Source organism: Acipenser ruthenus, chromosome 13 (assembly GCF_902713425.1).
Source record: "Acipenser ruthenus chromosome 13, fAciRut3.2 maternal haplotype, whole genome shotgun sequence".
NCBI classification, from domain to species: domain Eukaryota; kingdom Metazoa; phylum Chordata; class Actinopteri; order Acipenseriformes; family Acipenseridae; genus Acipenser; species Acipenser ruthenus.
Window position 1 is genome coordinate 24,262,556 of NC_081201.1, and position 22,937 is coordinate 24,285,492.

The following is a 22,937-nucleotide window of genomic DNA, read 5'->3' on the forward strand; positions in this document are numbered from 1 at the left end:
CAATGGCCTGATCTCATTCATACATTTTGTAAACTCTCAATTTTTCAATGAAAATGTGTCTGATAACACAAAGGATTTAAATGTATAATCTATTTTTTATATAATAATAATAATAATAATAATAATAATAATAATAATAATAATAATCCAACAATAGTTTTTTTGTTTTATAATATGATTAGGTAAGCTAAGAAGAAAGCACCTCAAACAATAAAAGTTTAGTGTACAAAATGCTGTGTTGTGTGATAGCCAAAAAGCAACAAATCTATACATTGAATTGTAGAGGACTGCTAGACTTTAGATGAATGCATTATTGATAACATACTAATGTCTCTCATGCATTTCTTTCCCATGGTTCGATGAAGTCCAGCCCCAAATGAGCAAAGATGTCTTTCTCAGTCTTAGCCGATAGAAATGTTTTCTGTAGAAAGAAAATATATTTTACTTGATTAATTGAAGCTATCAGTGGAAGAGCAAACCATCTTGAGTTAGCAAAGACTTTCAATAAACAACTGGGAATACCCCCTGAAGGCATACACTACTAATTCCACTAGACGTTTACAAATTCAAATACCCATCAATATAGTAGTCTGGTAATATCAAACAAAATAACCGTTTTTGGTTCATTTCTGTGGTTGTGGTTTTAGGTGTTGCCATGCAAAATGAGTTTGTGTGTTAAGCACACTGCCTGCTTCCATTTGGGAACAGCAGCCTGTTCTTTCACATTGATTCCACTGGTTTAAGCGGTTGCATTTCTTTTCGATTTGACCACTGCTCAATTTTTCTAATGAAAATGTGCTCATCAGCTCTATGAACTTGACAACTGCTTGGAAGCAGAGCACACCTTCCTGCCTCCTTCTAGACAGCAGCCGTGAGCAGACTGACTGCACCCCTTATATACCCTGCACCTGGTCCTAATTTACAATCACTACCAGGTGCAGGGGATCATTAACAATAAACCAATTAACAAGCAATCAAACAAATGTGCATTCTCACATGTTTTTTCTTCATGCAGGGAGGATTAACCCCCTCCCTGAATGGCAGTACACTTCCCTAAATGTTTTATTTTATTTTTTTATCAGCAGTACACTTCCTAATTAGTCCCAAGTATTTCTATGCATTCTGCTTTCACCTTTCTTAAAATGGTCAGTTTGAGAAATAAACGTCGTTTTCCCTGTAACAGCTAGCCCTGCTTTAGTACAAAGCTCATGCTACATTACTGTTTATCATTATGGTAACATCTTAAATTACCATGCCTGCTTCTTTGGCTGAAGAGATATTATCAGCTCATCATTTAATGAGGGAATCTGCTGCACAATTAAATCATCCTTAAACTACTTATGGTAGACAATTTAACCAACTCTATTATATCTGGGATAGTTGCGGCTGCTAAAGAGGATGCAACAGATGAAAAAAAATCTGTTTGTGATGACTCAAAACTTTATTTGGGCACCCTACAATTTGACTAGTGAAAAAAAACATTGGTTTATTAGAGGATTAATGAATGCTGCAGTCTGCATCATTGTGGATCAAGTCCACCCAACCACATGTTACTGGGGTAGCAGTGTGGAGTAGTGGTTAGGGCTCTGGACTTTTGACCGGAGAGTCGTGGGTTCAATCCCAGGGAGGGGGACACTGCTGCTGTACCCTTAAGCAAGGTACTTTACCTAGATTGCTCCAGTGAAAACCCAACTGTATAAATGGGTAATTGTATGTAAAATTAATGTGATATCTTGTAACAATTGTAAGTCTAGTTGGCTAAGAAATAAATAAATAATAGTGACTTCAGCCGTCTTCCATGAACACCACAATCGTTGGATCTCAATCAAATTTAAGCATGTTTGGAATGAACAATAATGCATTCATTATCATAATCTTTTGCTTACTTCTCAGCATTTTTACTCAAATATTTTTACTTCAACTAATTAGTTCTGTCAAATTAGTAGTTATTCTACCCCTACAAAGAGCACACCCTTATTAATTCATTATTAAATCTGAAGTCTCATTTGCTTCTCCATTACTTTAATGTATTTTGTGATTTAATAAAAGAATCCTGAGTTGTACATTTGCAGTCTTTGCCAAGTAAATCAATATAATAAAACTCTGAATCTAAGTTTTGACTCCATCAAAAAGAGCAATTAACATGCAACTATTCAACCTGACAACAAAGGAAGCACCATTTTCATTACTGACATTTCAAGGCTGTTATATCCAAAGTGGTGGCTGGCTCTTTGAGCTAAATATATATATATATATATATATATATATATATATATATATATATATATATATATATATATATATATATATATATATATACACTGCAGGTTAATATATATATATATATATATATATATATATATATATATATATATATATATATATATATATATATATACAGTGCCTTGCGAAAGTATTCGGCCCCCTTGAACTTTGCGACCTTTTGCCACATTTCAGGCTTCAAACATAAAGATATGAAACTGTAATTTTTTGTGAAGAATCAACAACAAGTGGGACACAATCATGAAGTGGAACGAAATTTATTGGATATTTCAAACTTTTTTAACAAATAAAAAACTGAAAAATTGGGCGTGCAAAATTATTCAGCCCCCTTAAGTTAATACTTTGTAGCGCCACCTTTTGCTGCGATTACAGCTGTAAGTCGCTTGGGGTATGTCTCTATCAGTTTTGCACATCGAGAGACTGAAATTTTTGCCCATTCCTCCTTGCAAAACAGCTCGAGCTCAGTGAGGTTGGATGGAGAGCATTTGTGAACAGCACTTTTCAGTTCTTTCCACAGATTCTCGATTGGATTCAGGTCTGGACTTTGACTTGGCCATTCTAACACCTGGATATGTTTATTTGTGAACCATTCCATTGTAGATTTTGCTTTATGTTTTGGATCATTGTCTTGTTGGAAGACAAATCTCCGTCCCAGTCTCAGGTCTTTTGCAGACTCCATCAGGTTTTCTTCCAGAATGGTCCTGTATTTGGCTCCATCCATCTTCCCATCAATTTTAACCATCTTCCCTGTCCCTGCTGAAGAAAAGCAGGCCCAAACCATGATGCTGCCACCACCATGTTTGACAGTGGGGATGGTGTGTTCAGGGTGATGAGCTGTGTTGCTTTTACGCCAAACATAACGTTTTGCATTGTTGCCAAAAAGTTTGACTTTGGTTTCATCTGACCAGAGCACCTTCTTCCACATGTTTGCTGTGTCTCCCAGGTGGCTTGTGGCAAACTGTAAACGACACTTTTTATGGATATCTTTAAGAAATGGCTTTCTTCTTGCCACTCTTCCATAAAGGCCAGATTTGTGCAGTATACGACTGATTGTTGTCCTATGGACAGAGTCTCCCACCTCAGCTGTAGATCTCTGCAGTTCATCCAGAGTGATCATGGGCCTCTTGGCTGCATCTCTGATCAGTCTTCTCCTTGTATGAGCTGAAAGTTTAGAGGGACGGCCAGGTCTTGGTAGATTTGCAGTGGTCTGATACTCCTTCCATTTCAATATTATCGCTTGCACAGTGCTCCTTGGGATGTTTAAAGCTTGGGAAATCTTTTTGTATCCAAATCCGGCTTTAAACTTCTCCACAACAGTATCTCGGACCTGCCTGGTGTGTTCCTTGTTCTTCATGATGCTCTCTGCGCTTTAAACGGACCTCTGAGACTATCACAGTGCAGGTGCATTTATACGGAGACTTGATTATCATCATTAGTCATTTAGGTCAACATTGGATCATTCAGAGATCCTCACTGAACTTCAGGAGAGAGTTTGCTGCACAAAAGTAAAGGGGCTGAATAATTTTGCACGCCCAATTTTTCAGTTTTTTATTTGTTAAAAAAGTTTGAAATATCCAATAAATTTCGTTCCACTTCATGATTGTGTCCCACTTGTTGTTGATTCTTCACAAAAAATTACAGTTTCATATCTTTATGTTTGAAGCCTGAAATGTGGCAAAAGGTCGCAAAGTTCAAGGGGGCCGAATACTTTCGCAAGGCACTGTATATATATATATATTAACCTGCATCCTACTTTGAAAAATCAAGGTTCTAAGAGACAAAGGAAAAACTTAAGCAGCTTTGTTTGTTACAAAATAGCTGAAATATCTACAGGTATGCACATTCACCCTGAAATATGAGTGAAAAAAAAGGAAAAAAACATATTTTGACATAGTCAGCTGACTGGCAATACATCATGTCAGAACGTTTTACCTTTACAAACCCAACAAAGCTGCTTGTCAAAGCTGTCAGCCTTATCACACTTCAAAAATCCAGCTTCCATGCAGCAAGGAAGCAACACCTTTCAGCAAGTATTTGTTTACTGTCTAACCTCTTTGAGATACTACTGCAGTCTCCACTAAAGTTTACGAGCCACACTACAGATGCAAACTTGCGAGTGCCTCAAATCTACCAAAAACAGGCAGATAACTTATATGCTTTTGCTTGGAAACAAAAGTCGACAATGGCAGCACAGTAACACAAATTAACCTGCATATTAACCTACAAGGTGGGTACAAATTACTTAAAAACTGCAAACAGCAGCAACATACCTAACTCTCTATCTTACCAGCCTATACATAGGAGGGAGTTGAACTTGGCTTAATTAATAAAGATAAGATTTATCCTGAGCCACATAACATACAAGATTAAAAAACAGCAATCTATGAATACCATCAGGAAACTGTCTGTATACAAAAGTAAACCAGATCTTGACTGCAGATGTGAATGATAACACACTAATATGTTAATGTCTGAAATGCAAGATCTGACTAAAACAGGTATGCATGCCAGCACATTAAAATCTTGATAAAAGGTGGATGTATATGCAAGATAAGTGTTAGTGCAAGAGACATGGCAAAATATGTGAAACCAAAGGAGTAACTGCATTTTCATAGAAAACAGCTTACACCTCCCCCTTAAGCATCATGTGCCTTAGTTGCATGGTTATATGGTACGTGAAGTATCATGCACAAGTATACATCTTGCCTTTTCATTCTTTTTGGTTCAACCCAATTGTGGCCACTGTAATGACCCTTTGTGATTTTAATCCTTGTGACGGTGTTCATGTACTGGTGTTACAGGGCTTTAGGACACAGGGATCCTATGAGATTTCCTGTTGCCCACACATGAAATCTTTGACTTCACTGCCAAGACTCTTTCTTGTTGTACTGATCAGCATAGGTTAGCACCTGATTTATTGCTGCTGGTTAAAAAGCAAAGCTGTGTTACTATAAGCTCAGAATATGCTATGCTACCTGTATTTCCCATTTTAACAACAAGCTCCTCACACTCCATAGACTACTCGCTGTAAAAACTGCTTCACTCATATCAATTCACTGACACTGTGAAACATGTAAAACATTTTAAACATGTAAAAAAACACCCTTTTATGCACCATATGTGCGTACTTACTACTCATACTTTTAATCTCTGCCGTCTTTGAGCTTTCGGAATTTAAATTGAGGTGAGAAGGTGGTAAGGGCGTGGCACTGACACAGCTGATCTGTCACAGCAAAACTGCGCTGTTGCCATTGTCTCAGAGAGCAGAGAATGAGTTCAACTTTGACAAACCTGAATGCGTGTCACTTAATCCAACCCACATATCTTCCAAACCCCACCTGATAGGATAATAATTCAAAAAGGTATGTCTTCCAGACACACAGCATTAACCAATTATGTACATTTTGAGAGAAAAACGTTCACTTTTTTTTTTTCCGGATTCAGAATGTAAAGGGTGTGGTTTTGTTTAAAATAGGTAAATCGCAACTGAAACTCAGGCTGCCACCTACATTACGTTGCGGCTAAGTCTGGAAATTCAATGGCCACTTGTCTTAAAAACAAGCTGTTATACAATAAAATCAACTTAGAAAAATATGATTTTTTGTTGTGTCGAATGTAATCTAGGTGAATTGTACAATCCAAAGAATGATATTTTGAGAAATTATCATTACGATTAATACAACAGATTTCATTGTCTTTTGCGATATGTAGTGACTTTAGAGCTCTGTAAGCATGAAACTACCCAATCATGCTTAAATATTGTAAGACCGACGTGTAGAGGACAAAAAGTCTATATATTTATTTTGCGATTGATGATTACTGGGATAACCTTACATCAATTTCAAAACTGCTGAATTGACGACACACACACACTGTCCTTTTCATAGGTGATGAACCCAGTAACGTTCTGTTCGCCCACCCTACTAAAAGCAACCTTGACGGCCGTGTGGTGTGCAGGATGAGTCATACAGTCAGAGAAGCATGTGTTTATTTCCAGGCTGTGTAAAGTCACAGATCTTTTCCAGGGATTGCACAGGAAGCACTACATTGGCACTGGGAGGCAAAAACTATCAGGGACTCAGTCACTGCACTACAGCGGCACATACTGGCCAGGTGCTGTCAAGCTCCTGGGTGTAAGAGGCGATTGGCTTGGTGGTGAGATTGTACAATGCTCATTGACTTAAAGTTCTCCTGAACTCTTATCAGGAGTTGCTGCGGTGAGCTTTTGTCATTTATTTACCCTTAATGATATGGGTGGTAATAGATGTTTTGCTTGGAAACATAAGTCAACAATGGCAGTACAGCAGCAAAAATGAACCTGCATATTAGCCTACAAGGTGGATACAAATTACTTCAAAACTACAAACAGCAGCAAACTCTTTGTCTTGCCAGCCTATAAATGGGAGGGAGTTAAAGATTTATCCTGAGCCGCATAACATACACCATTAAAAAACAGCAAGCTATGAATACAATTTGGAAACTGCCTGTCTGAAAGAGTAAGCTAGATCTGGACTGCAGACTTCAATGATCACGCATTGTAATGTATACATCTGACATGCAAGATCTGACTAGAACAGACTTTTTTTGCAATTTATCAAGCCACAGAAAAACCTTGCTATTATTAATCAGGAGATTATGGCTCATTACATTACAATGGGTCTGCAACTACTAAACAGAACATTTCTGTGTATGGTAGGTTGGGTTGCTTTTCAGATTTATTGAAACATTTCACAATGTAATATAGGCTAATAGCTCACTTTAACAACTACTTATTTATTCAAATATCTCCTCTTTTTATACTTTGTAACCTTCAACATTAAGGAAATAAAGCATGTCGTATTAATCATAGTCAAGAGTTTAGACATTTTTTAAAACACACAACCTATAAAATGCTTAACACTGTATCCGTTTAGAGGAAAAACAGTCTAACAGTAGTTTACATTAGTAACTTACACTAGTCTTTTTGTAGATTTATGCAGTCAGAGGTCAAACTATACCAGTCAGAAAACAATACATTATATGACAGGTTGTAACCTAATATCAGCTCCATTATCCAGCCAAGTTAGGATAAAGGGTGGATAAAACTTTGACATTACTGTACTTATGACTGTATGGAAAATCTAGGGTTGCCCAACTATTCCAATTTATGAAATTCCTTCTGCTTTTCCTGTACATACTGTATTTATACAAAAGAGAGATATTCAAAAGGTTTGTGCACTGAGCAGAGGGTTATGCGTGTCACAAATGGTCGTTATGAACGAATGCGCAAAAAATGTGCCATATTCAAAATTTATTTTTGCGTGCCACAATCCGTTTTGCGCTGTGCACAAATATAGTGTATGCATAGCACAATTTGGCGGGAGTGGCCGACATGTTCGAAATTATCCGCCAAGCACAAAACCAGTCTTGCGAGGCACAAAATAACGCTTTTGAAAAGTCTTAACTCCACACACATCACTCCAGCACTCACTCTCCCAATCACTGAAGTGAAATGCAGGCGCTTTCCGAGGTACTACAACAATGGAAAACACCCAGCGATCATACAAGGATCCGTCCACATCTATAATGATTATATTCAAAAGAACGATTATGATAGCAGCATCACTAGTTTTAATACATGCTGCAATCATGATCGTTCTTTCGGACTGAAACAAAACTAATCACTTTCCCAAGCACGCTTTCTTGGTGCTGAAAGAATAACTCCCTAAACAGAATCAAGAGTACAGGACAGTATCATAGTACACACCGTCGGAATGCAACATAGACAGAGCCGCCCTTATCCAGGGTGACTTACAGTTCTTACAAAATCAGATCAGTCCAGACACGGAGCAATAGCGGTTTGATAAGCGGGATCACGGCTAATACAGAGAAAGAAAAAAAAAAACGGATGGTACTGTAACAGAAAACAAGAGAGTCAAGAAACGTAAATGAATTAACATGTACTCATATTTCTGTGACACCTGTCAAAATTATAGAGACAGAAGTAGAGAAATCATAAACTCACTTCCCAGCAAACAGCACAGCATAGATACATCTGTTTGAATTCAGTAGAATCTCTGATGGCCCTTTAAATATTTATCTTATTAGCCATGCTAATGTCTGTGATAATGATAAACATTAGATACAAATGTATGCATGTGTGCAAATTTCATATGCTTAAGCACAAGATTATTTGATTTGCTCCGAAGGCCAAATTCGAATGAAAGTTTTGCGATAAGCGTGACAGGCTTGCAATGCGCAGAATGTTTCCATTACATGTGTTTACCTAAGTGCCCTATCCTCAGCAACATTGGCAAAGGGCCGCAGTGCCCAAGGGCTCAGTCCGTAAAATATTCCTGTACTTAAAAAAAAGGAACTGACCCCAATCCTATGTAGAAGTAACTAATACTATAAGCCTGACAAAACATAAAATATAATAAGCAATATAATTTGTTTTTAATTCTCTGCAAGTGCCTGGTACAGATCAAAATATTCAAAGTGTGAGCTCATGAAATTAACACAGTGGAGAGGTAAAACCTTTTATTTATTTATTTATTTATTTATTTATTTATTAATGTTTATGGGTTTTTTTGTGCCTAGCAGCTTACAACAGCAAAGCAAGATCTGTGCCCCTGGCTTTTACCCAGGACAATTAATAACCTTTGATTTTACCTACCAGCCACCAACTCTCCCAGCTGGTCATTAATCCCCTAGAAAATGAGTTGCATCTAAGCTCTGACTCGCAATATAAAAAAAAAAGTTTTTTGATTAGGCTTAGAGGTGATCTGAGGCTTTTCAATATACAACTACATTCAACAGGGTTTGTCAGCGTTTTCAGTATTTACATATAATTACTTACATACTCAACAAGGGGATTCAGATTCAAATGAATTCATTTGAAAAAGTCATGATGTTTATTTAGGTAGTCCAAGATTAGTGCTAACCAGTCTGTGAAACCTTAGGTAAAAGTATTTGCTACAAGTGTACATGGAAATTTAAAGAAGATATTTTTCAGGTCTTGAAAGCTAGTGTTTGTATCTAACAGTTAATCTAATAAACAGTATACATTTGTCATGAATACAGCATTAAGATGAATAAAATGAGGCTTCCCTCTAAAGGCCTGGTCATACAGGCGCCATTTGTCAATGGCAACAAGGGGGCGACAGATATTGTCGGCTTGTCGTCTCGCGTGACCATCCTGGGAAACACCCCGATAACACACTGGCAACATGCCGGCGACACGTCTCCCACTTAGGACGATGTTCTACTTTTCAGGCAACATGAGGGAAAAATTTTCAACACCAGCCAATCAAATTTGATAGTAGTGTCACATGATGATAAGGCTCGCCCATAACGTCAGACAGACAGTGTATATGATGCATTCTGATTCCTGCATTTCATCCAATTTATTAGATGTAGTCTATAGATATGCAATACAGTGTGTATGTGGCTAAGCGAATGTTAATGTCCACAATTATAATTACAATAACATATTTAAGCTATGAATACAATTCTACAATAATAAAATACACGTGTAGCGTATTTTAAAAAAATGTTTTATTTTAAATTATTTTGCCGTGTATGCAGTTATGGAGGATAATTTGTGCCAAAATTAAAAAATAAATACATAAATAATTTAATAGATGGAATTTATTTCGATATTTATTTATTTATTTATTTTGTTATTTCAGTTTTTATTTATTTCGTTATTTATTTATGTATTTATTTATTTTGTTTGTTATAGTGTAACTAGTACATGTTTGTATCGTAGTCTTCCTTTGCAGCATGTCTTGTGTCAAAAACTTGCATTATGATTGGTTTGCATTATGTTGTTGCCTGTGTGTTGCAACAGCTTGTCGACCGCAGGCTTGTCTCCCATGTGACCACCTCAAAATGCAAGGCAACACGCAGGCAACAAATGTGTTCCTCTCGTTGCCGTCGACAAAAGTTGCCTGTGTGACCAGGCCTTAAGAGTTCATTATAAATACCAGCATTAGATACTTACTTGTTCAACACACTTGTTTAGCATTGCTATGCTGCTTTTTATGTTGCAATAAAAAAATGTCTCCACACTTTTGCTGTATTCTGGTGAGTAATTACAATTTGAAGAAAAGTGTCATTAACAATGTTAAACACAACTCAGACTGTTCTCTGTGGGATGCATCCTGCACACCTCATGTTTGTCTTGTCAGAGAAACATCTGTGTAGCCTTTAGAGTTGAGCTCACATGCTGTCTACAATGGGGGGAAATAAGCAGGGTGTAATTACAGAGAAATAAAATGCAAATTCAACTTTCTTTGGTATGTAGAGTGAGAGAATGTTTCAATTGGTGTTGCTATGGTTATTGGGGGGTTGCCAGTTGCCAGTCAAGGTTTGTCCAGCAGGGGCCAGGGATTATTAATATCCCAGGAGAGGTGAAATAAAACGTAATTAAATAAGAGTATAAGAAAAGTAAGCACACCATTCACCCCTACTATGGGGCTCTAATGTAATAGGACAGAATCCAAACATTTATTTTTAATGCTCCCAGTGTTTTACATCCTACTACGTTACCTGGTAGGCTGTTCCGGGCATTTACAGGCGTGCTCAAATTTGTTGGTACCCCTCCACAAAAAACGAAGAATGCACAATTTTCTCTGAAATAACTTGAAACTGACTAAAGTAATTGGCATCCACCATTGTTTATTCCATATTTAATAGAAATCAGACTTTGCTTTTGATTTTTTATTCAACATAATATTGTAAATAAGAAAACAAATGAAAATGGCATGGACAAAAATGATGGGACCGCTAACCTAATATTTTGTTGCACAACCTTTAGAGGCAATCACTGCAATCAAACGTTTTCTGTAGCTCTCAATGAGACTTCTGCACCTGTTAACAGGTAGTTTGGCCCACTCTTCCTGAGAAAACTGCTCCAGCTGTCTCAGGTTTGATGGGTGCCTTCTCCAGACTGCAAGTTTCAGCTCTTTCCATAGATGTTCGATAGGATTCAGATCAGGACTCATGAAGGCCACTTCAGAATAGTCCAATGTTTTGTTCTTATCCATTCTTGGGTGCTTTTAGCTGTGTGTTTTGGGTCATTATCCTGTTGGAGGACCCATGACCTGCGACTGAGACAGAGCTTTCTGACACTGGGCAGTACGTTTTGCTCCAGAATGCCTTGATAGTCTTGAGATTTCATTGTGCCCTGCACAGATTCAAGGCACCCTGTGCCAGGCGCAGCAAAGCAGCCCCAAAACATAACCAAGCCTCCTCCATGTTTCACTGTAGGTATGGTGTTCTTTTCTTTGAAAGCTTCATTTTTTCGTCTGTGAACATACACCTGATGTGACTTGCCAAAAAGCTCCAGTTTTGACTCATCTGTCCAAAGGACATTCTCCCAGAAGGATTGTGGCTTGTCAATATGCATTTTAGCAAATTCCAGTCTGGCTTTTTTATGTTTTTCTTTCAAAAGTGGAGTCCTCCTGGGTCTTCTTCCATGGTGCCCACTTTCGCTCAAAAAGCGACGGATGGTGCGATCAGAAACGACGTACCTTCACCATGGAGTTCAGCTTGTATCTCTTTGGCAGTTATCCTTGGTTCTTTTTCTACCATTCGCACTATCCTTCTGTTCACTCTGGGGTCAATTTTCCTCTTGCGGCCGCGCCCAGGGAGGTTGGCTACAGTTCCATGGACCTTAAACTTCTTAATAATATTTGCAACTGTTGTCACAGGAACATCAAGCTGCTTGGAGATGGTCTTGTAGCCTTTACCTTTACCATGCTTGTCTATTATTTTCTTTCTGATCTCCTCAGACAACTCTCTCCTTTGCTTTCTCTGGTCCATGTTCAGTGTGGTGCACACAATGATACCAAACAGCACAGTGACTACTTTTCTCCATTTAAATAGGCTGAATGACTGATTACAAGATTGGAGACATGTGTGATACTAATTAAAGAAACTAATTAGTTTGAGATATCACTATAATCCAATTATTTATTATCTTTTCTAAGGGGTACCAACAAATGTGTCCGGGCCATTTTAGAATATCTTTGTAGAATAAGCAATAATTCATCTCTTTTCACAGCTTCTTTGCTTTATTCTATGACATACAAAAGGCATGCAAGTATACATGATAAAATAGATTTTAATTTCATCACTTTTCAGGAGGAATGAAGCATTATTTCAATGAGCTGTAAGGGTACCAACAAATTTGAGCACGTCTGTATAACTCCCAGTGTAAAAAAGTACTTCCTACCTTCAGTTCTAAATTCACTTTTACTCAGCTTCCATTTATGCCATGTTGTTCTCTGTGCTAAATTTGAAGTAGTGTCTTGATTTAATTCTTTTAACCTTTCCTCACAGCTCATGTCATTAAGGCTTGGGATCAGCCTAGATATCTTTCTCTTTACCTTCTTGAGTACGTTTACCATGATTTCATTATTCATACAACAATCAGTTGAAATACGTGAGACTGGCAGTTTTATGTCTTTTGTTCTTTCATAGAGCTATGCCTGGCATATTAACACATTCACTAAAGTCCTACATATAATTAATAAATAAAAGAATACCTAATAAAGGATCAGCAGGGATCCAGAGGAAACTGAAACTCCAATATAACACTACATGTATACTAAAAGAAACTTTGTAAAACTTAATGACAGTCATTTTACAAAGATTATTGTAGTATTTATACATTTACAGCTACTGAATAGTTATGCATGAATTACCACAACATGACATTACAGTCTAGTTTTCAAGGAGGTCGTGGTATATTGGAATCATATCTGCATTAAAACACTGATGTTCGCCAGTGTGAAAGAAATGTGGACGATTATGAAAGGGTGTCATGCATTACAGTAACATTCAGGTAATCTTATACCAGTAAAAAGACTGGTTAAAGTCCACTCCTCATAGAAACTGGTAAAGACAGTAATTTTATGGGAATATACAGTAATTTGATTTAATGCTACATTTTATGCTGCATTTTTTTGGTTTTTGATAGAACACTAATGTACTTTACCATTTAACTGAAACAGTTAAAGTTAAGTAATATTACAATTATTATTGTAACTGTCTGCTTATTATCATCACACTGAAATGACTATAATAGGAGTCAATTGTGATAAGTCCTTATAATATCACTTTGGTTATCACACTCTGGGTAATATCCCTCACATTAAGCAAACATACAGCTGATTGTCTTCTCAATATCACTTTGGATAAGAAGCATATGATTAGAAGGCTTACATTTAAATGAGTTGCTGTACATTATTGAAATATTCCTGATCCTATGGTAGCACAATATAACTAAACAATGCCATATGTATGCTTATAGTTATCTTATATAAGCAGCGATGGTAGCGCACAGAGGACGATACACGACTGTACAAACACTCAAAAATAAAAACACAATACAACAAACTATAAATCAAAGGTGCCGTGAAAACGGCAGGCCTTGCAGCAGCCCCGATCACAGTGATCACTATGTTTTTATACTAACGCTCCGCTGAGACACGCCCACCTGCCTGCTGGAACAGCTCATTGCTTTCAGCTGCTGCTCCACACAGACAGGTAATCGTCCACGGCGGAGCGACACATCAGTTAAACAATTAATTAAGAAAAATTTACAACAAATAATGCAAAAATATACAATAAAACTACATATTTCCCCATGTGTAGGGCTTCCGCCCTGCCACAGATGGTACAGAGGGGAAAAGAGAGCCATGAAGTTCGCGATCCCAAGAATTTGGCGGGAACCCACTGACCACTCAAGCAACTGCTACTTCTGCATGGTGGACCCTTCCAAGCGGACCGAGTTCTCTGTGGGGAGGAACAACGTCAAGTGGGAGCCACTGGTGGACCCCCGGAAGGTGCTGATGACACCACTGCACATCAAATTGGGCCTTATGAAACAATTTGTCAGAGCTCTAGATAAGGAGTCGGCAGCCTTCAAGTACCTTCAAGACTTCTTCTTTAAGCTGTCTGAGGCAAAGGTCAAAGCCGGTGTCTTCGTCGGACCACAGATAAAGAAGATCCTGGAGTGCAATGAATTCCCCAAGAAGCTCACTAGTAAGGAGAAAGCGGCTTGGAACAGCTTTGTCGCAGTGGTTCGGGGCTTCCTGGGCAATCACAAGGCCGAAAACTATGTGGAGCTGGTTGAGACTCTGGTGAATAACTACGGCACAATGGGCTGTAGGATGTCCCTCAAAGTCCATATCCTTGATGCTCATCTTGATAAATTCAAGGAGAACATGGGAGCGTACTCGGAGGAGCAAGGCGAGCGCTTCCACCAGGATATACTGGACTTTGAACACCGCTACCAAGGCCAGTATAACGAGAACATGATGGGAGACTACATTTGGGGGCTGATTCGTGAAAGTGATTTACAGTATAATCGTAAATCTCAAAAAACTACTCACTTCTAAATCTTTTGTAGCCATTTTTGTATTGCTTTAGTATAAATACATGTTAATTTGGATTCATATGTTGTTTTTTTCTGACTTTATGTGAACGAAAAGACACAAATTCGCCCGTTTTCTCATTGGAAATAGGTAAATTTCAAAATATCACTGTCCTGGTCACAAAAGCAAAGTTTGTGGGGAATAATAGCCATTTTCTATACTTTTGAGGCATAAGCAATTAGGAAATAACACTTACTACCCAGGAACAAAAATTGTGTTACATAGTGTTATCTGAGGTAGAATTCCATTTTCAATCACTGTAATCAGGATAATAGATTTGAGAGAGTCATCGCTTAACTGTCTGCCAGCTGTCTTAGAATGGCCATATATTCTGATGTAAATCATAACCTATTATGTTGCTACTTTGTCAACCTCTTTACTGTTAATGTGGTGGCATATATTTAAGTATTACAGTCAGACTCACTCCTGGTTTTCTGCTCAAATGAGAACATGGATAATGAATGGTCTGTCACTTTTCCAATTCTGCTTCTCACCTTGTATTTCTCATTTTTTAAAGGGTTACATTTATGCTACATTTTTTTTTTAAATATTTCATTTCTTACCTTTTAAAATGCTATTATTTATGTTCTCTGACATTCTCAATCTCTGTTTCTGCTTAGATCATTTTCAAGCTGAATTTCTGAAGTGAGGTGTTTTTTTTTTAAATGACAGTAGTGTGAAGCTGCAATTTCTGCACCTGCAGCAACTGTAAGTTAGAAAATGGAAATTATGGTCATTATGATTTGCAAAATTTCGTCTTTTTAAGTGTGGACTCGCATGTATCTTGTGCAATCGGTTGAAGCGAAACAGACATGTTTACAGAATCGTACTGTTTATTTAGTGGTATTAATGAGAAAACGGAAGCAGATATATTTGGTGGAAGCTTTCAAAAAAAGCAAAAATCTCTCTTCTGGTGATTCTGAATGTCAGAGGGAAAAAATCAGTAAAAGCTCCGAACCGTTTCTGGCAAATACGTCGGCGGCTTCGAATGTTAGTACAGTACTGTGCATGATCTGAATTCCGCTGCTCTTCCAGGATTTAGGACAGTAAGTGCACTTTTAAAGTTTAATTTGTATTTACATTTTATCAGTGTCTTATATTAAAATGAATAATACATTTTCCTAATCATTAATACATAATTGCCAATTACTATTATAATCAGTCTATGTACAGGCAGCTGTAAGATAAGGTTTATTAAATACAGGTCACATGGGCATCTTCAATGACTTCACCACAGCACACAAACTAGCAGTTTAATGAAAATGTCGACCATATTTTAAAATGTTATTGATGAAAACAGAGACGTGTTCGTTGAAGAAAAGGAAAATGCTGACACAAGAAAAAAGACGTTGAATTGAATGATTTTCTAAAACTTTTAGTAAAAGCGTAATTGGAAGAAAATGGAGAAAACAAGAAAATTCATCAAATACCAGTACAGCAACTCAACAACATTACCATATACTGAGAAGCAAAGACAGGTATTTAACGCAACACGAATATGAAAGTTCAGTTTACTATGGTAACCAAACGGACTTCACAAAAACAAAAGAAAGTACCCTGGTAACATTGGTTTGACGTTTGATATTCATTTGATATTGAAACTGCATCACCTAGGCTTTCCAAACCAACTTTAATGTAAAGCTGGACAGTGGTGAATATATACACGACCTTTGCTTCCACTGTGAATTCTATAAACAATTTGTGAAAATCAACACAATATTCCATATGCGCGTATAGTAAGTATGCGTGAATAATTAAGATTTATTTTGAAAACCATATCACCTAGACTGTTCAAACCAACTTTATTTGGAAGCTGATCAGTTGTGAATATATTAACAACCTTTTTTTAACTGTGAATCCTAGAAATAACTTGTGAAAATCCATACAATATGCGCGTACAGGGCTGAATGAGGAACCTTTATACCAACTGTATAGAATGTCTCCTTTCTATAGACAGCCAACTCCAAGTTACAGCAAGTCAAACAGTGAACTATTCCCTTTTAACTGTGTGTTAACTGTTTTCATCAACGTGTGGTATTTTTTATCAATTTACTGGCTTATTTATGCCAGTATATATATATTGTGATGACGTGATCCGAAGAACTAGTAAACCACAGGTAGGAGACTCGAGTTGCCGTTCAACAACACTCTTGGTGTCCTTTATTTATTTATTTTAATTCACTATAACCAAACAAACAAACAAAACAAAAGCCTAACTCCGGCAAGGAGTGCTAACTTAACCTTTATAAGGAAGCCCTGTCTAACCACGGGACAGCTATCTGTTACCCGTAAAAAAACAAACAAATATTAAACTTTTTCTTTAACAACGCGTTTTGTGATCTTTTGTTTTTTTTTTCTCTCCAGATCCACACACATGTGCCCTTCTTCAATACACCTCTCTCAGACGGGTTGAACCTCTCCCTTGTCATTAAGTCCAGCTGCCAACAATAAATCAATTAACTGGGCCATCAAGCCAAGACCTCTAGTGGTTGTACAGTGTATTCACAGGGCATAAAGCTCTTTCCATCCTCAAGCTTATATAGTGCCCTTGAATGACTTCATTACTATATATATATATATATATATATATATATATATATATATATATATATATATATATATATATATATATTAAGAAATACCATGCACTAAAAAAACTAATTAGCATATACCACCACAGGTTGCCACGTGGTAAATTGCTGCCTGCTTTATAGTTTTTTGTTTTTTTTTAAATGGCAGCGCCGCAGCGCTCTTCGGTAGTTGCTGTTTGGAGTGTTACTGTGTTGTTGTGCTGTTGCTAGTGCTGAAACTGCCGTTCCTTAACAAAAATACAATTTTGTATAATTTCAATCATTCCAGCTATATTAAACTGACCTTACAGTTACTTGTCCTTTAACCCTGGTGAAGTTAGATTGATATTGGATATCTGCGAGGATATTCAATATTCTCGCATTCACTGCATTCTGCATCAAATAATAGTTCATAGCTCCTATATATAAACCTGCAAAGGAATGTCATTTCACCTCATGAAAGTATTGGTGTTAATGTGGAATGTAAGTCATGTCTCAATCATTTGCGAGTTATTATTCTCTAGTTATGAACACACACATACACATAGATATTCACTGTACATTGTACAGCTGGCTACGTCATATAATGGGTCACAGCTCCTATATAAAAACTTGCAAAAGAATGCTATTTCACCACATGAACAATGTCATGCTATGGATTAAGACATGGCTCATTGATTTGCAAGTTAGTAATCTCTAGTTATACACACTCAAAATACGCACACAGATTCACTTTATTCAAACTTTGCTTTTTGTACATGTAATATTTTGATCAGATACTATACAAAAGAAGCCCTGCTGCTGTGACCACAGCCTGCATCAAGTAAACACCCATAAGAAATGCCTGGGTTACGCATTCTGAACAGTTACTGTATTTTGGATTGTTATTGTTACATTGATCTAAATGTATACTAATATTTTATTAAATGTCCAGTTTGAACCCATTTTCATGAAAAGACACAGTGAAACTGGCAGAAATTTATCTGCAGAGTTCAAAATGGGTCGGCTTAATTTCCACATTTTTCTTATTTGAATAATGGATAATATATAAAAAATATGTAGTAATTTGTATAAAACATTCACCAAATGAAGGGCATATATTTAGATTATATAAAAAATATATATATATTTAGATTATAAAAACCATGTATTTAGATTATTAAAAAAAACATGGAGAGCATTGTATGTTACATAATATACTAACACATAAAATCCTTCTATGAAAAACACTATACAATCATGCCAATGTTATAACCAATCTGCATATAATTTATATATGAACATATATGTAGACACATTTTTAAAAAATTAAGAAAAATAAGAGGCATATAAGTGTAACATATATTGCTTTTCATATATGTAAAATAAGTTATTTCCATATGGGTTAGTCAACTTTTATACTTCTGCAATAAATAAATAAATACATTAATAAATAAATAAGATGGTTTGATCAATTTGTTTAAAAGCATAGGTCTGCGTTATTTATTAAAAAAAAAAAAAAAAAAAAAAGTTTATTGCCAAAGTACCCTAGTTTGGCAAATTCGGGGCTACCCTGGAGAATAATTCAAACTAGTCTGACTTTCTAATTCAGATCGGTTTCGGTGAATTTTCTGCATTCACAAGAACTCCATGCTGAACACAACAAGATGTTGTTTTTCTAAAAAATGTAATTCACACTAAGCCGATGAGGTCGGGGGTAATTTCAGGGTCGGGGGTAATTTCAGCTTGGGATCTCCTGAAGTAAGAAAAAGCACATCTGTGCTTTCTTACACATAAAACAATGTTGGCACATCAAGTTCATAATTGTATTATTATTAATATGCAATTACCCTGGATAGCATTTGCTGTTGTAAGTTTTCATTGCGTATCTCCATAATAAGGCCAACAAGGTAATGGCCCAAAATATCTGTACCATCTGCAATTAGTAACCATTAAATACAAAAAGGTTTAATTAATTGCACCAGTGTTGGTATGGGTCAAGAAATGATTACAGCACATATATTTAGAGCTTGTACATCATGATTATAGGGCAGCAGTGTGGAGTAGTGGTTAGGGCACTGGACTCTTGACCGAAGGGTCGTGGGTTCAATCCCAGGTGGGGGACACTGCTGCTGTACCCTTGAGCAAGGTACTTTACCTAGATTGCTCCAGTTAAGAGTCCAAAGCCCTAACCACTACTCTACACTGCTGTTTATAAGAACAAGGATGAAAATATGAGAATTTGCAGCAATAATAGTAACTCCCTGTGTTGCGCAACATGGCCTGTTAATGAACCCTGTTTGCTCTAGGCGTATATATGGAATATTGTATTGATTTTCACAAATTGTTTATAGGATTCACAGTGGAAGCAAAAGTCGCGTATATATTCACAACAGTCCAGCTTTACATTAAAGTTGGTTTGGAAAGCCTAGGTAATGCAGTTTCGAATATCAAATGAATATAGAACGTCAAACCAACGTTACCACAGTAAAGAAAGTTTAGTTGTAAAACAAAAGCATTACAAAAAACAAGGGAAGGGAAGTGGTCATATGTGTTACTTTTTCAAGCTATTGTAAACAGCTAGTACAACTAATTATAACAATGAAGTACACCAAAGTGTGCAATAAAATCAAAAGCCTGTAATTGTAGCTCGGGCTTCTGGTGACATGGATACTGCACCTCGTCATTTATCTGCCACAAGAGTTTGTTCCTTATATTATTATTATTGTTATTGATGTTTTATTTTTTAACTGCCTGTTTTGTCACGTATTTATACACTATGCTTAGGGGATGAGTAATGATTAGTTGTAGTGATTGGTAGAGTAAAATTATTAGAAATGGAACCAGCATAAAAGATTTGTGAGCTAGTTTTTTCCCTAGTTTAAGTCTGTATTTCAATAGGTTTATTTATAGCTTTTATTCTTGTTGTGGACTATTTGGCTGTCACTGTAGTTGCTGTTCTGTCTCGATGGCAGTGTGCTGTGTTCATTTTTAGAAAGGGAAACAGTGTTGCAATTTGATTGCAGTTTTCTGCTGTGACAGTGAAACTCAGGAAAGAACAAAAATGCAGCACTCTGATTGGCTGAAAAACTTGACAGCATGGTGCTGCAGAGTCGGTATGGGCATGAGAAGGGATGTTAGTGTGGTTCAGTTGTGCATACTTTTTTCTGTAATAGTTACTGTTAATAACATATCATAATAAATAATGATCGAAGCAAAAACAAGGATATTATACAGGAAAATGCAGATGATATAAAGTATCCCTATTAAAGAGGATTATGCAAATTAGGCATCAGCTTTTTATATAGCATTGGGTGTTTTCAAACACGTACAGATACACTGCAATAGAAAACAGCTTGTCTGGAGAGTCTGTGGTTTGAGATTTTGGATGTTCAATAAGGGAATTGCTTTGCCTTTTCTGTGACCTAGATGTGTGTTTACAATTGACCAATTCTAGCTCAAACACAGTCAGAAGCCACTGTTTAGAAGTTTCACTCACTGTCTGTATAAGTAATGTATCCAGGTTTCGTCTGAAGTTTGCATAGAAACTAAAATGCAAAATGTTAAATCTATAGGATGCTTGTTTGGTTTTTATTAATCACATATATCCCAGTTACAAATACTGTACCTAGACTTGTTTTGAGTGAGTACTTTATTAATCATTTGTTACGTGTAGTTGTCAACACAATACAGTAAAGCAATTACTGTTAATTAGTGATACATTCAGAAATACTAAAAGAAATGTAATAAAATCAGTAACAAACGTTTTAACTAGAAGTCTTTTTCAATGTCATAAATGTTGAAATTATTTGTTATTCGCATATTTATACCACTGGATGGTGTGGACTTCACCCTCCACAAGTGGTAAAGTGTGAAGGATTTCTTAATGGTCTGTTAGCAGAACCTTTGTGTATTTTGGGGGGGTTGGAGGCTAAAATTACCTGTCAGTCACCCTAAAATTACCTGTCAGTCACCCAATTTAAACTCTAGCCAACTCACTAATTCTTGTCTTGCTTTTCAGTTTCCTCCATCCTCCCTTCCTCCTACACTTTGCTGTGTAACCTCTGCAACGGCCCCCTCTCGGGGCAAGTGAAGCTCACTTCCCAACCTTAGAGGCCGACAGCGTCGTCTCGCCCTCCAAGAGGAAGGTTCCTGCTGGACGTTTCATTTTCCATTTTCTTGCTTAAATCTATTAATTTGCATGCGTGCCAGTCTCCCCCTTCAGAGAACAAAGCTTGCTCCCAACTTTTGAGCTAGTCTTTGACTCAACTTATCAAAGGTGGCTCTTACAGCTGGGGGTGTGTGGAGACCCTTGGCCCTCTTTATGCTCATCCAGCACTTTTGTTCTCCCTGCAAAGATTGCGAGGCTCTCCATGCGACCTCAGAGCATCAGCCAAGTCTGAACTCTCTCAATTTAGATGTCTCTATTCTTCCTTAGTTTCCCCTTGGGGGAAGTTATCTCGCTTACCGGCTTTGGAGGTCGATCGGTTCGGCCTCACCTCAGCAAAGGTGGTACTCGGAGTAGTCAAGGGGAAACCCCTATTCTGTTGCTAAAGTCACAAGCACTTTGTCTCTTTATTCTAGTAGTCCCTTTATGCAGGCCGGGCTCCTGCCTCGTGAAATGGCACAGGAGCATGCATGTGCTGATTTTGCATGTGTTAGACTTTCAAATGTCAAATAACAGAGAGGCAAGCATTTGTGTTTCCAATACATTCATGTTACATACAGCTCTTAGAATACCAGTTAATAACTGGACAGTAAGCATTGACAATGTCAGGTTTCATTGTGAGGCAAGCAGTTTATAAAAAGGTCAAAGCACATGCCTAATATTTTTATTAATATCACTAGATCATCACATTTAATGCATTTTATTGGTAAGAATTGGAGATGGAAATGATATGTGGTCCAGTAGCCACTATTCAACTCCACTAATTCATAGTTACTCTCAACCATGAAGAATTGTGAATGTGGTCCCAACATATCTATCCAAATACTCCTATATTAAAAGGGGAATACACACAAGACAACCTAAAAGATACATTAAATAATCCATGCTAAAGAAACATGGAATCATTTTTTTTTTAACAGCATTTGCTAAAAGAACCGTAATCTGGTGATAAGAAAACATAACCACAAACTGTTATTTGATTCACCTTTATACCACAAGACAGAATAGCTGTGTCTCCAGCTTCAAATGTCATTGTAATTGCCTTTGAACTTTGCCTTACGATCGTGTGGTGTTTGCAATACTTGTCATTCTGGCTTCTGTTGCTCCAATATTACTTGCTTTAAGCTTGTCTGAAGAATCCTAAGTGTCTGCACTGAACAGACTTCCTTATTCCGTTCAAATCATGTGTCAATGTGACCTTTCAACTCTGCCAAGCCCAAATACGTAAACAGAGAAAAGGTGGGGCTGACAGATTTTAAAGGTCATATTTTCACATGATTTGTATTGAACGAGGAGGTCTATACAGTGTTGGCACAGTAGAAGCTATAGATGAGGTAATTTAATAAAAGTTAAGGTCAAGTATCTACAGGTAATGACAGATATTGATGCTGTTATAATGGAAACAGGTTTATATGCAGGAGGACATTTTTTAAAATGTATTTTGGAGCGGATCGCTTAGGCTGATAGAAATCAAGACCAAAAACCAGTAAATACAGAGTCTGGTGTTTTTTT

General features: G+C 37.0%; 1 protein-coding gene across 1 annotated transcript in view; it reads right to left on the bottom strand.

Moving 5' to 3' along the window:
- Positions 1-290: 290 nt before the first annotated feature.
- Positions 291-22,937, bottom strand: part of dntt (deoxynucleotidyltransferase, terminal) — a 129,964-nt gene continuing 107,317 nt past the window's right edge. Inside the window, exon 13 of the mRNA XM_059035786.1 lies at positions 291-421. Coding sequence (XP_058891769.1) covers positions 335-421 — 87 coding nt within the window. The 3' untranslated portion in view covers positions 291-334. The remainder of the gene's footprint in view (positions 422-22,937) is intronic.